The sequence below is a fragment of the Tripterygium wilfordii genome, chromosome 8 (genome assembly GCF_013401445.1).
Source record: "Tripterygium wilfordii isolate XIE 37 chromosome 8, ASM1340144v1, whole genome shotgun sequence".
Taxonomy (NCBI): domain Eukaryota; kingdom Viridiplantae; phylum Streptophyta; class Magnoliopsida; order Celastrales; family Celastraceae; genus Tripterygium; species Tripterygium wilfordii.
The window spans coordinates 12,517,076-12,531,079 of record NC_052239.1 but is presented as its reverse complement, the minus strand read 5'-3'; the positions used below and the strand labels follow the sequence as shown (position 1 = coordinate 12,531,079).

The window sequence follows — 14,004 nt, the reverse complement described above, 5'->3', positions numbered from 1 at the left end:
CAAAAAAAATCACAAAAAATAAGATTACAAGTATTACATGTATTTCTATCGTGGTTTCCTAACTTCTCACATTTAATACACATAATTTTACGTATCCACTATAAAAATAAGATATCTACTAGAAACATATATTATATATTAGAAACAGATAACATATCAACAAGTGCAGGTCGAAACATATAACAAATTACCAGATTTGTGGGAATGGTGGACCACCATCGTCCGACCACCGATCAAGGTCGCCGACCCACCAAAACGAAGCGCCGGAGCACCACGACCAATCCCCAACCATCAATTACTGATTCCATTGGATTTTGACCTTGAAGTCGCGGCCAACCATGAAGAAAAGTGCTCGATCCGGCCATCGGAGACTTTGCCGCCACAAGCAACCACCACGAGAGTGTAACCCATATCTAGAGCACCATCCCTGCCCATTTGTTGGTCGAAATAGTCGTCGGAAAAGGAATATTCACTTTGGGTGTCAAATAGGGAAGATGAGGGTATTTCTATTAATAAAATAAATATTTATAACTTTTTATCATTTGTGGAATATTTTTATAAAACTTATTAGAGTGTGCTTATTAGAACAAAACTTTTAATGGAATGACTTATTACTAATTTTCTCATATTTTAATTGTAAGAAGAAACTAACATTTTAATGTTGTAGAGATTTGGATTAGAGATTCTGATGCAGTGTTTGTTGAATAAAAAATCTATAAACCGTTAAAAAATGATATTTCATAGATAAAATAGAAAATCTGTTACATATTAATGCGAATGCTCTTATAATCCCCGCTAGTGATAAAATGATTCATCTCTACCACCCGTCCATATAGACAATCATCAAAATGCGGAAACATCACATAGGGACCCTACAACTGCTGCTTCAAAACCCCCAACCTAAAAGGCTAAAACCCTCGTCCTGGTCCACGTGGGAACCTAACGGGTGGAGCACCAAGTCGAACAAGCCGTCACACACTAGGACGCTTGCGCAAACTACAGTCGACGTAGAGAGCAGACCCAGGAATCAGAGACACGCTCTCTACTGTGATAGATCGCCGAAACAATCCGGATTCCGAATTACGCCACTGTTCCGACGGCGGCTACTTATTTACCTGCTAGAGACTTTTTTGTTCCTATTAATTTATGGCTTCGGAGGATGTGAAAGCAAGCGAATCGGCGGTCTCAACGATCGTGAATCTTGCGGAGGAGGCGAAGCTCGCGAGGGAGGGAGTCAAGGCCCCCAGTCACGCCTTTCTTAGTATCTGCAAGTCTCTTGTCGCTGGAGGAGTCGCCGGAGGAGTGTGAGTTTTCGGCGCTTTTATCTCTTTCCTGCAAGCATGCGGATAAAATTGGATTTGCATTTGTGTCTCTGCGAGGAAAATGTGGGACTGGAAATTGAAATCTTCATCACTAGAGCAAGCAATCATGATCGATTCTTTGTTTCCATGAAATTATTCTTTGAGAAACTATTTTCAAAAGCTATATATTAGTTATTCGACCTATTGTTGAAGAAAGGTAGGATTCTAGGAGATAATATAAAATCGAATATTGAATGTGAATAGTTTATCTAGTAGGAGTCATTATTTTTCATGATATTTTTTTAGAGCTGAATAGGACTATGGAGCCATTATTTTTACAAATGAGAAAGAAACAAAGGAAATGAATCCCTCAAATATCAGCAAGCAAGTCAATATAGTCTCTGGTATAGTGGTATTTTTTTTTATACGAAAGTGTAATTCTGAGTGGCTTTTTACATGAATGAAGGGGAAGTATAATTCATGTGGATTCTCACTAGTTTCTTATATGGATTAATTTAACTGATCCCATCATCGTTGTGTCGATTAAATATTTTGATAGGGATGATGCTAATTTTGCATTTGAATTCCTCCAAAATTGTAAAACTTTAAAGGCCTTATATATCTCTTGGCTTAGGATTTAGCTGGTCTGCTCTTAATTTCATAAATTGATTACGAAAACTACCATGTGCAAGTTTAGCTTGCTGAAGGAGCTGGAAAAGAATTGACCAAATCATTGTGTCACTTTGTTCTCCGGAAATCTATATTGTTTGTGACATTTTTTCTCCTAATTGGCATATGCTAAGTCAGGATTTGTGTTTTATCATCTTTCACTTCTCTTAGAAGAAGCGAAACTACTTGGGTTTTCTTGTTAAATGTCCATGATTTTTTTAACTATTGGTCATAGTCTATGAGCTATGTATTATAGGTCATGGCTTTGATGACACTCTTTGGTCTTGGTTGTGAAATGTCATGGGACTTTAATGTAGGATGCTGCTGCAGTGGGTATTAGAGTAGCTAGTCAATTAACTAAAATGGCTAGGAAAAAGGATTTTAGGGTTGCCAGGATCAGAGTTGTTTGGCACTTAACATAATGCATGATTTTGAGTGAAAATAATGCAGCTCATGAATAAAGTAGTGATTGATCTGGTCTATATGAATGGGATACTTGGACAGTAGCAATGTTATTGGGTGTTTTGTTATCTAGGGGATGAATGAGTTAATTTTGGTTTGGAATTTTGAACATCTTAGGATTAAATGGAGGTTGGGATCTGAGCTAATTTTGTGATTCCACTTCTATTGAAATCAATAAAAAGAGAAAGAAGAGATAAGATAATTTGGAATGTGAGTAAAGTCATTGAGTCTCTTATAGAAGACAATTTTCTGATGGATTCCCTTAACTGAAATTATATTCAACTTCTCTTTGAAACAACATCCAGTTTTGATACTGCATGCAACCTTATGCATGACCAGATACGGTTATCACAATCTGAACACTTGCAGCCTGTTGGAGAAATATACTTCTGCAGGATAAACTGAAGCTTCTAACAGGCTCCAAATGGGAGATTACTGGGAAAAAAAACCAATCACACCTTGGTTCACCACGAACAACAAAGTGTAAAGTGTATCTCTAGGTTGTTCTATCTGGAAGGTCTTCACTAGATAGAAGCAGTTAACTCAAAATCAAATAATGAGTTGAATTCTTATACCACATCAGATTTGACAGAAACAGTTAACTCAAAATCAAATAATGAGTTGAATTCTTATACCACGTCAGATTTGACAGAAAGCATAGCTTCGATGGGTCTTAAGTTCATATCTTACATATTAGAAAAAGTTGTCTCTAGTTTGAAATTACTTCAGTATTTGTAACTTCTTCATTCTTGTTGAATTTGCTGATAGTTGTATGTAGGCTTCATCTTATATGTTTGTGTGAAACTTCTTTTCACTTTCATGTGATTGCAATTTGAATTACAATGGCTTAAGTGGTTGCATATAAGTGCAGGTCACGCACAGCCGTTGCTCCATTGGAACGGTTGAAAATACTGCTACAGGTTGGTTACTTTTGTTTGAATTTTCAGTTTCACTGTATGGTTATTGCATTAATAAGCTCTTAAATAGTGCAGGTTCAAAATCCGCACACCATAAAATATAATGGAACAGTTCAAGGATTGAAATACATATGGAAAACTGAGGGTTTTCGTGGGCTGTTCAAAGGAAATGGTGCCAATTGTGCTCGAATTGTCCCAAACTCAGCGGTGAAATTTTTCAGCTATGAGCAGGCATCTAAGTATGACTTCTATATAGAATATGTCGCATCTATTTAATTGTTTTTAGTATGCAAATGATGGCTTTCAGGCTTTCTCAACACAGTTAGTCAGTTAGATGATCTGCAACGTCCTATTACTTGAAGCGACTATCGAGTAAAATATATGTTTGCTTTGATTTTATGTTGAACATACTTTATGTTACTTGTCATTCTAAATTCTCTCTCTGTAAATCTCAGGTGCTAATGTAGTGGGTGTGAGTAGTTTGGGTTCTAGGTTCCAATTGTTTTTATACATAATACAATATATTATTTTGTGTGTGTGTTTGTGTTTGTGTTTGTGTGTGTACTTTTGTGGCCAATTTGCTTTTAGTTTTTATGACATTAAATTCACTTGAATCACTAAAAGCAGAGTGCAATTGACTTCATAGTGTTAGCTGTTTCTTTTTTGGTGGGAGGATGGTGGAAGGGGAAGTGAAATGGTTTCATATGCCTAGCTGATGTACATGTCTGGAAATTATTAAACGAATGATTATATTGGTTTAAGAATGTCATTTGAAATAGAGTGCTGAATTGCAGTCAAATATTTGTGAGCATCATAAAACCTCTCTCTCTCATCTAATGTACACTTCTGGAAATTATTATAAACTAATGACTACATTGGATTAAAGTCGGTCATTTGAAATAGAATACTCAATTGCAGTCAAAATATAAACGTCGTAAAGCCTTCCTTTCTCATCTTTGCTGGTCTAGGTAAGTAAAGCTGTTCCCTTTACCCAGCTGATGGCTGCATCCACATGTCTTATACCATATTGTTCTACGGCTGGGTTCTTATGTACATTTGGCCCGAGTATTGAAACGTTTATCCATTCTTAGCAAAGGTGCTGTAGAATCTACAGATTTGTTGTTTCCTTCTTTCTGATTGATTTTATTTGATATTTTTCTTAACAGGGCGATATTGTTGCTGTATCAACAACAAACTGGCAATGGTAGGTTCAATATCATCGTCAATGTCGGATTGTTAGTCTATTTTTTTTGTGGATTACCTTGACATGTGAAGCCTATTGGGGAAAAAGAAAAAATAAATAAATAAAAAGAATGAAGAGCCTTATGGAGACTGTTTAGTAGATTCCATGTACTTAATAAATTTCTCTTCTAGGTTAGCTGATAACCTATTCAGAATGGTGTCACACATGTTACATTTGTTCAAAAATGAATCAGCTCCTTTGGATATCCTTTTGTTGCACCATATGCGACACATAACTTGGTGGAAATTTGAGTTGATGACTAACACGTAGCTTGGGCTTTGATTTGATTAAAAGAAATGATTCTTATTAATATTTCTAAATTAATCTTAATTGAAACTCCGACTGTGACATGACTGGATGAGAACTCAGAAATAGATGGAACTTCATTGGAAATATAGGCTGTTTTGAGTCTTTTTTTTCTTGTTGATACTTGCAGAGGATGCTCAGCTTACTCCTGTTTTACGCCTTGGAGCGGGAGCATGTGCAGGAATAATTGCCATGTCTGCAACTTATCCCATGGACATGGTACGAGGCAGGCTAACGGTGCAGGTATTATCTTGTGTACTCAATTGATTTGATTGAAAATTGATTTAGGGGAGCTTCCATAGTATTGCATCATTTGGTCTAAAGTATATGTAGTCATGGTTGTTAGAATCATACGATTTGTGATTCAATTCGACTTTGAACGAAAACTATACGAATCATCATTTGAATCGTATTGCAGAGGGAATCGTGCGATTCAGTTTGTGAATCCCTGGAATCAGTATGAATTGTACGATTCAACAATTCAGAAGAATTTATTTTATTTAATGTGGTGACTGTGCCCTGTTCTGGGAACTAGACTCATATCTTGCTTCGTAACATATTATTTAAGCTGAAGATTATGTTGCCACAGACTTGGGGAAAAATGTATCTTCTTGAATTTCTGAAACTTGCTATTAGATTGACCTAGAATTCCTCTCTTTGATTGTTTTAGCTTAAATGTATTTCGTTTGGGCTCCCTGGTTTTCTTTAAGTGTGACACCTTGCACCGTAAACCTATTTATTTTTGTTATTTCATTTGCAGACAGAGAAATCTCCCTTCCAGTACAGAGGAATGTTTCATGCTCTATCGACTGTTCTCCGGGAGGAAGGCCCGCGGGCTTTGTACAAGGGCTGGCTTCCTTCTGTCATTGGAGTAGTAAGTCAAAATTTACAAATTCACTAAATTTGGATATCCTGATTATGACCAATGTTGCATCTATGCACTCAGTCTTTAAAAAACGAAAGAAGAAGCGATATGGTCATGGTTTGATTGTATTGACAAGTACAAAAATATAAACCCTAAGCTTAGCGTGTATGTTACCTTGTACGATTGGATTCTATCCATTCCTAGTTACTTTGACCAATGAGGAAAATTTATGGAAAACCAAAAGTTTGTGCCAGTCTTAATTAGGTGAATGGTTAGTTCTAACAGTAACAAACTCTTGGTTAAAAGGATAATAGAACGGATTAATAAAGACCCAGCATATGATACCCAATTCTAGCCTCTCGTTCAGTTACATGTGTGGTTTTGCATCCATTCAACTGAACCTCTAATATATTGGAATAATAACTTCTCTTTTCATCTTTTTGGGCACTTTACCTAAGATTTCTTTTGTTACTTGATCTATTATCAAATGGCCATCAGGCCTTTTTGTGTATAAATGTTTGGTTAACTGTTGACTTGTTTTTGTTCAGTAGTACTAGACTGTCTGAGGTTTCATTTAACATTGAAATGTAATTTATTGGTTTATTGTTGCAACACACCTAAGCCACAAGTCCCACATTGGATAAAGAAGGGTATGTGTGTGGCTTTATATACATGTGGGTAAACCCAAACTCATGAGCTATAGCTTTTGAGTTAAGATGGGCCACCATCCACATGTGTCCAGAAAGCCCAATTTTAGTCCATGTAATGTGGGCTCACCCCCCAATCCAATTTCTCAACATTTATATATATCTTGATAGTTACAATCTGCTATTTTTGTAAAGCTGGGAAGTTGAAGGTGTGAGTTTTTCTCTTCATCAGGATCCAAGGGTTGAGGGTACTCCCTTTCTACTTTATTGCATATAATTATGCTGGGATATGTCGTACTTTTCTCAGAAAAGAGAAACAAATTGAGTCCAGTTGTATGAACTATGAAGTATAGATGTTCTTCCTTTGTGCTTAACAGGAAACATATAAGACAGCGAGGTAAAATGGATAAATGAGAGAATTTTTTAAAAATGGCTTCTTATGGGCTGTGGGGGAAGAGTGAGAGAGTGAGAAGGAGTGTTTGTGTGAGAGAGTGTGAGTGAGAGAGAGAGCTGGATGGAAATCAACGGTGGAGTTAACTTTAGTTTCTAGCTACTCTCTCTCTAAAATTTGTTGCATCATGTAATGAAACTTATTAAGCTTTTGGGGGATGAAATCTTGGATTTTGTTTCATTGTGAATCTTCTTTCAATGATGTTATATAATTACTTGCACTTTATTTTTTTAATTTATTTATTTGCAGATTCCTTATGTGGGTCTCAACTTTGCTGTATATGAATCTCTAAAAGATTGGTTAGTAAAGGCTAATGGACTCGCTGAAGATTCAGAATTAAGTGTGGTAACAAGGCTTGCATGTGGAGCTGCTGCTGGAACTGTTGGCCAAACTGTTGCCTACCCTCTTGATGTGATTCGCCGAAGAATGCAGATGGTGGGATGGAAAGATGCTGCATCCATTGTCACGGGTGAAGGAAGCAGTAAAACTCGACTTGAATATAATGGCATGATTGATGCATTCAGGAAAACTGTTCGGCATGAGGGCTTTGGGGCATTGTACAAGGGTTTGGTACCCAATTCTGTGAAGGTGCGTAGTGTCCTTTGTCCACCCAAACTAAGTATAGGATAATCATTAAGCTTACTTGACTACTACTTTATGCAAGTTTTTGACTCCATAGGCAGTGGAAAATGTTTAGTTGAGACCTTCAAAAGCTTGTTTTATGAATTGTGATGTATCTTTGTGTGGCTGGGAAGCGAAAGGTTCATTAATTTTCTATCTTAGGGATGGAGCTGGTTGGATGGATTGCTTTACTTGATCCTCTTATAATATTCCTGATAAACCTTAGCCTAAATTACTTTGTAGTTCATTCATGGAACGTCGAATCACGGTTCTGGCTGCCCTAAAGAATTTGGCTCATAAGTTGCAGACTTTGGCCCCAGTTAACCCCTGAACTACTATGTTTGTACATTCGACGTTGCTATATTTTGTATATGACGATTGGTACTGTTAACCCACAATTTGTAATTTTTGGTCTTAGTTTATCCAACTAAGTTGATGGGCCAGTGATCATTGGTCCATTGGTATGGATGTCTTGCAATACAAACTTGTTTAGAGGGGAAGGTCTTTTTAAAAGTTTTTGTTTACATTTCAGGGTTCATCTGTTCAATGGTTGGTGGGTTGGACTGCCTCCTAAAGCCAGTTTTTGCGATTAATAGTAGCTTTAGGAGGAACTTAAATTTAATTGAACTGAATAAGGCCACTGTTGATTGGTTTTGTGTGCCCCCAAAAAATGGTGCAATTTTCAGCTTCTCCTTTGTTCCTTGGGATTTATGGTCCCTTGTTTCTCTTGCTTCTTGATGAGTATGATAATATTAATAAATACTAGAATCGTTTGCTTGCTGGAATGGTTGCTTGGAAATCATATTGAATGGATTGTTTGCTTAGAATTCTTTGTATTTTATCCATGCTACATGGTATGAAAAAGCATAATTTGGAGGATTGGAGAGATGATTTGGGAATGAGGTTTTGCTTTTCTGATCAACACTTACCTTTTTCTTCTCTTCTAAAACTTGTTTGTTATTGAACTATGTTCTAGTTTACTTTTTTACGTGTTTTCTTTAGTTTTTCTGAAGGACCTATCTTGTACACATTCTGACTACTTGGGATGGACACTTGGTGCTGTTTTAATGAACAAATTACTTTACGTCATCTCCCCCCTCAAAGGAAAAAGGAAAAAGAACGAAGATATCAATCTAATTATGAACATTCTTTTCGTCTAAGCAATAAAATAGACATTTGTTTTCCTGTCTACATGGAATCTTGGTGCATAAGACATTGTGGTTGGGTCGGTATCGTGTCAAATAGAAATACATACTGTTTTATTTCCTTATACAGAGGACACACTGTGATTCTTCTGCTACTTTTGCAGGTTGTCCCATCCATAGCAATTGCATTTGTGACCTATGAGATGGTAAAAGACATTTTAGGAGTTGAAATCAGAATCTCAGACTGAAGATGGGTATTCTATCATCTTTATTGAACGAGTGTGCTAATTTTGTAGGCAAGCATCTAGAGATAAGGTAATTGGGTACTGTTATCATTTTTTACCTGAATCTATGGGCGTGTTTAAGCCTGTGTTCAATATGTTGCTTTTCCTGATTTCATAAGCATGTTTCCCCTGATTTCAGCTTGTCATTCATAATCTGTTTTAATAAGTATGTCGATGGAACAATGCAAGAAAAGCAATTACATGCGACCATCTTCTAAGTATTATTACTCTCTGTCTCTCTCTCTCTCTCTCTCTCTCATTGTTTGTGTGTGTCTCTGTTGCGTTTGTTAGAAGATTAATGCTGCATGAACCTTTTAAAGCACATACAAAATGCATTCTGGATTATATTATTCTCATCCCCACTTTGTTTCTCCTGTACCCAAGTCGTGAATTTAAACAATGTTGACTGTAACATAGGTCCTGTTTTGCTAAGGATTATATTAACCATGGATATGGACACTGACTCCATAAGCTATGGATAGGGATATGTGTATGCTACTCATCATTTGGTGCATGATAATTGATAGACACAAAGTATGATGTCATAGGCTTTGTGCAATCCAGTCATTGCCGAAACAAGAACTTTATGTGAGAGTCGAAGCACCAAAGGGAGAATTGGGAATTTTTCTGATAGGAGACCAGAGTGGTTTTCCTTGGAGATGGAAAATTCGGTTGGAACAACTTAATTGTAATTTTGGAAGTACTATTGGATGCTTTGGCAACTTCACATTAGGTCCATCCTATGCAAGGCATACACTTCTATGTATTTGTACGCTTCTGCGTATATTTTGTGCATCTACATATGTTTTTACAGTCTAAAATTAATTGTAAACGTTTACCTGTATGTTAATAACCCAATATGCATTTTTTTTTCGTCTGCCTCCAATGTACATATAAACAAACAGACATAGAGTTGCAGTGGTGCGGTGCTGCATACATCCGTCTATTTCTGACCCTGCCCACTACGGGAGCCGTGTGTGCGAGAGTGGTTTTCCTTTTTACTTGCCTGCAATATGCATCTCTTTTGTGACTTTTGTACATATATACATGTGCATCAATCGTCTATTTTTCAGTTTGATATATCTATACTCGGACATGGATATACAGCAAAGCAAGCTATACTTATGTTAGCTATCAATGTGTATATATCCATGCGTCCTTATCTAAAGGATAATGCCTGAGACCCCCAAAAGACCCTCATTTAATGTGGAGTGTTGTATGTGAAATAGGTCTTACATGTGTGTTTTTAATCAACGACTATTTTAATGCCACATATATTTTGGGGACTTTTAGGGGTCAAATTTTGGGGGTCTTTAGCATTGTCTTTATCTAAATATCATCCTCAGTTTGTGTTTGTACTTTATATATAGTTGCAAATTCAACATATAGATATTGTATGCAGTCCAAGGAACAATGGTCCGCATGCGAGGAATGCAATTTTATCTGCAGCCGGGATATGTAGGTGCGACTTATGCTATTAATGTTTCTCCAAACATATTATAAATGATCGATTGCATTTTTTTATTTTTTTTTTACGTTTAGGGTTTAAGATATATAATTTAGGGTGTCAAAAGCACCCTTGTAATGAGTTTAAACCATTTTTATTTTATACCTTGACGCTTAATGTGGAGTTTGGCAACTTTCTTGGTTATATTTGTCTTTCATAAGCATAGAAAATATTAATCTTTCATTTTATAGTGAGAATTCCTTCCTCTTCTATCGTGAAGAAAGATTTTGGGACTCAAATTTAATGTGAAGAAAATGATTTGATTAGTATAAGGAAACAAAAAAGAAGGGGGATCACCCTATCCTAAGTTGGGGTTCGAATATACCTATCTCAACTTGCCAAACAAAAGGATATGAAAAAGAAAAAGCAAATACTCTGCTCTACTAGCCATTATGTATTCCCTTTGTGATGTCGTTTTTCAAAGGTAGTGTATGACTTGCCCTTTACATTCTTTATAATTGTCTGGAACCTCGGTTTTCGTTGCAGTTGCTGTAATTCTTGATGCCTAGTATGATTTAGCTCCTCTAGCTTTTCAAGAGTCTGCTTTTATGCCTTCATCATAGGGAGCCCCCACTGCAGTTTGATCAGGTTAATAATGCCTTTGGCCGAGCACCTAGGTGGGGATCTGAGGGGCTCCACCATTCGTTTAAAATTGTAGAGTTTATAATTTGAATATAATGATTTGGAAGGTGTGTCACATCATACCACATTTTTGTTTTCTCATTTTTAAAACTTGTCTGGTTGTTTCTTCAACATTAGATTCGAATTATTATCTCTGAGGAATTACGGAGCCCCCAAATCTCTTAGATGGAGGCTTCAAGTTTGTCTCTTTTTGTGTCATTGGTAAGAGTGGATGATCACTCTGTGTTAGCTACAAAAGTTAGGAAGACTCTGAGATTGGTTTGTTAGTAAAGACTCATAGCCATGAAGTATTAATGAGACCAACCACTGGTTTATCATTTATGTGGCAAAATGCTGCAATTTTACATTACGCTTTTCTTTCTGCCTACCTTTCTTTCGTAGGTGGATGTCATTAATTAAAGTATTATTTGTTTATTTTACCCTGTATGTGCTACATGACCAAGTGCCAGCAATGATCACGCATGCTTGCTGGCTACAAAATAATAGCTTACGATTTTGAGCCAGTTTCATGAAAGGTCTTTGTAATTATTTATTTCAACTGACATGTCATTGTAATGGACTTGTATGGTTCAGGGTCTATTGACAGGAATCCGTCCCAATCTTAGTCGCGCTGGATCATCTGTTGGAATAGTTGGTTCTTTTTGCCAAGTTCTCAAGTATACATTGCATCACATATGATTCTCATCCATTGAAAACCCAAGCGGAAACACATTAAAGATATTGTCCGCTCTAGATTACCGACTCGACATAGATTTATTCTTTTTTTGACCGTCCCAATAGTTCTTATGTTCTGAAAACACGTTACTAGTGTGAGAGGTGCAATGACTTTACTCATATATCACTCAGTGGGTTATGCCAATCCGCTCTAGGCTTTCACTCACCCATGGATGCTTGAGCAACAGCATAATAGATATCTGGAACATAAATTCTCTTTCTTTTAGTTTTATGTCGAATTTCTTATTTAGGATAGACATTGTTTCTGCATGTCCTGAGGGAGTCAACAATGGTAAGGAGTCTTGAAAGTTACAAGATAAAAGGGATCTGAAATTTGAATAAAGGAAAATCAAAACAACTTAATCAATCAATTCTTGGACAAGTACAGACCATATAGAACCAAAATCACATGAGAAAATCAATCAATATCTATCCTAAAAGAAATGGGAGGAAGATGCATCGAGTGGGTGGATGAGATATGTAAGCACCAAAGCCACAATCATCAGCAAATATGCAATTCCCTGGTCAATCGAAGTTCCTGCACAAAAAAAAAAAAAAAACACATTAGACATTTCAGATCCTCAGAAACCATCCATGAAGACAAAGGGAACAAAGAGCAACGGGGTTACCATCGCTAGCCGGAGCCGGAGCCGGAGCCGGAGCTTGGGCCTCAACATAAGGCGTGACAAAGACCAGAACAAGAGCTAGGATTGCCAAAACAAGAGCTCTTGCCATTCTTTTTCTTCTTTATCTGCAGACAGACAGAGTCAGAGAGATTGTGAAGAGCCCCTGGGAGGAAGGAAGATGATTATATACACACGGAAGACAGAAGATGATATTAATATATATATATATACTTCCACTCCCTAACCATTAAAAACGCATTTTCTTGGAGGAAAACAACCTGTAATAACTCTGTAGTTAAACATGTTTTGATCTCTTGAGACAAAATCATAAAGGTCTGATGTATCTATAAGAATCGAATAATTCAAAGCGAATAATATTGTTGATGTATATTGAGTTGAAAATTCTAATAAAAGATACCGGGAATCCACAATTTAGTGGTGTAGGTGGGGTCCATGAAGATATTTGAAATTGATTTGATTAGGATGCAAGGCCATCGGAGGTCTGGCCATGTGCGTTACGGTTGTTCTTTTTTGGTGGCATGCACGGCGACAGTCTGTCATGTCCAAGATGTCTTTTCTCTTTGTTACTACCTAACCCCACAATCATGTAACGGATTTAACGGCTATATTTCCTACTTTGAAAAGCAAAAGCCTTTAGCTATCCCAAATTTCAAATTCAAGTTGTGGGTTTCACTCACATCTCTAATTTTTCTACTTTGGATTTTGAATTTCTAATACAATTCTTTTGGAATTAAAATCAAGAAAATTGAATTGACAGGGGAAATGTGACATTATCGAAAATGAAAAATGTAAATAGTATTTTTATCAATGTTTTAAATATTAGTATCAAAATTATATTGATCAAGCGATTGGTATGCATATAACTGGTTCAACCGATCGAGCGACACGAACATAATATATAGATAAATATATTATAGAGGATAGAGGTAACAAAAATTATGTTTTTTTTATTGGTTAAGGATTATTATTTCTTATTTGAGTGCCTAAGTTCAATTCTCATTAATAGTGTTTTTAACATATAGTCATGACTCTTAGTATTAGGATTTCGTAAAAATCATTATTAAAAAATCAACTTAGAGAACTCTTTTTGAAGACTTCGGGTATTAGTTAAATTTTTTGTTATTATTTTATAAATTAAAAAATTAATTTTAATTTTAAAAATATAATTTTTAAAGTTGAATCATGCTAATGAGGAAGAATTCCTTTGTGTATATATATAAAATATAATGTAAGCAGTGACGATGCATATATACCACCTGTTTGGTGCAGCGGATCTCTGTGTGTTTTCGTTGCACCGTTAGGCAACGAATCCGCTTTAAATAAACAGCTCTCGTGAGGAGCTTTTGCAACGGAAATGCTGTAATATTATTATTATTATTTTTAAACGTGAGGCCCACGTGATGATTAGAGTATTACAGTGTGGCCCCACTGTTGTCTCCTATCTTTTATTACTTTTAATTTAACATTTATATAAGTAAAATATTTCTACTTTTATACTTTTAGTTTTATACGTGTTTACTTTTAATACATAATGATAAATTAAAAAAATACAGTAATAATATATAAATATAAAATATTTCTAA

At 36.0% G+C, this 14,004-nt stretch overlaps 1 protein-coding gene and 1 long non-coding RNA gene across 5 annotated transcripts; one reads left to right on the top strand and one right to left on the bottom strand.

The window, feature by feature from the left end:
• Positions 1-848: 848 nt before the first annotated feature.
• LOC120004514 (mitochondrial adenine nucleotide transporter ADNT1) lies at positions 849-10,335 on the top strand. 4 transcript variants are annotated; one of them, XR_005469554.1, is made up of 9 exons: positions 852-1,304; positions 3,304-3,352; positions 3,425-3,588; positions 4,516-4,553; positions 5,029-5,141; positions 5,659-5,772; positions 7,111-7,449; positions 8,792-8,942; positions 10,314-10,335. XR_005469554.1 is itself a non-coding variant. In XM_038853875.1 (8 exons), exons 1-8 carry the CDS (start codon positions 1,147-1,149, stop codon positions 8,873-8,875), a joined length of 1,008 nt encoding a protein of 335 aa, XP_038709803.1. In that variant the 5' UTR covers positions 849-1,146; the 3' UTR covers positions 8,876-9,143. The 4 variants fall into 4 exon arrangements, 2 of the variants coding, with proteins under 2 accessions (XP_038709803.1, XP_038709802.1); XR_005469555.1 differs by lacking the exon at positions 10,314-10,335 and adding an exon at positions 9,817-9,960; XM_038853875.1 differs by lacking the exon at positions 10,314-10,335 and having other exon boundaries at positions 849-1,304; positions 5,080-5,141; positions 8,792-9,143.
• Positions 10,336-12,083: 1,748 nt separating this feature from the next.
• Positions 12,084-12,602, bottom strand: LOC120004430. Its single transcript, XR_005469534.1, has 2 exons — positions 12,404-12,602; positions 12,084-12,312 (listed from the first exon to the last, which is right to left on the bottom strand). It is a non-coding gene; the product is annotated as an uncharacterized LOC120004430 (long non-coding RNA).
• Positions 12,603-14,004: the final 1,402 nt, after the last annotated feature.

Bases quoted from the DNA above. Each gene is read 5' to 3' on its own strand.
- LOC120004514 (XM_038853874.1), top strand. From the start codon at position 1,147: ATGGCTTCGGAGGATGTGAAAGCAAGCGAATCGGCGGTCTCAACGATC. The intron at 3,353-3,424 runs GTTGGTTACTTT...TAAATAGTGCAG, and splicing joins GGTTGAAAATACTGCTACAG to GTTCAAAATCCGCACACCAT. The intron at 7,450-8,791 runs GTGCGTAGTGTC...CTACTTTTGCAG, and splicing joins TGGTACCCAATTCTGTGAAG to GTTGTCCCATCCATAGCAAT.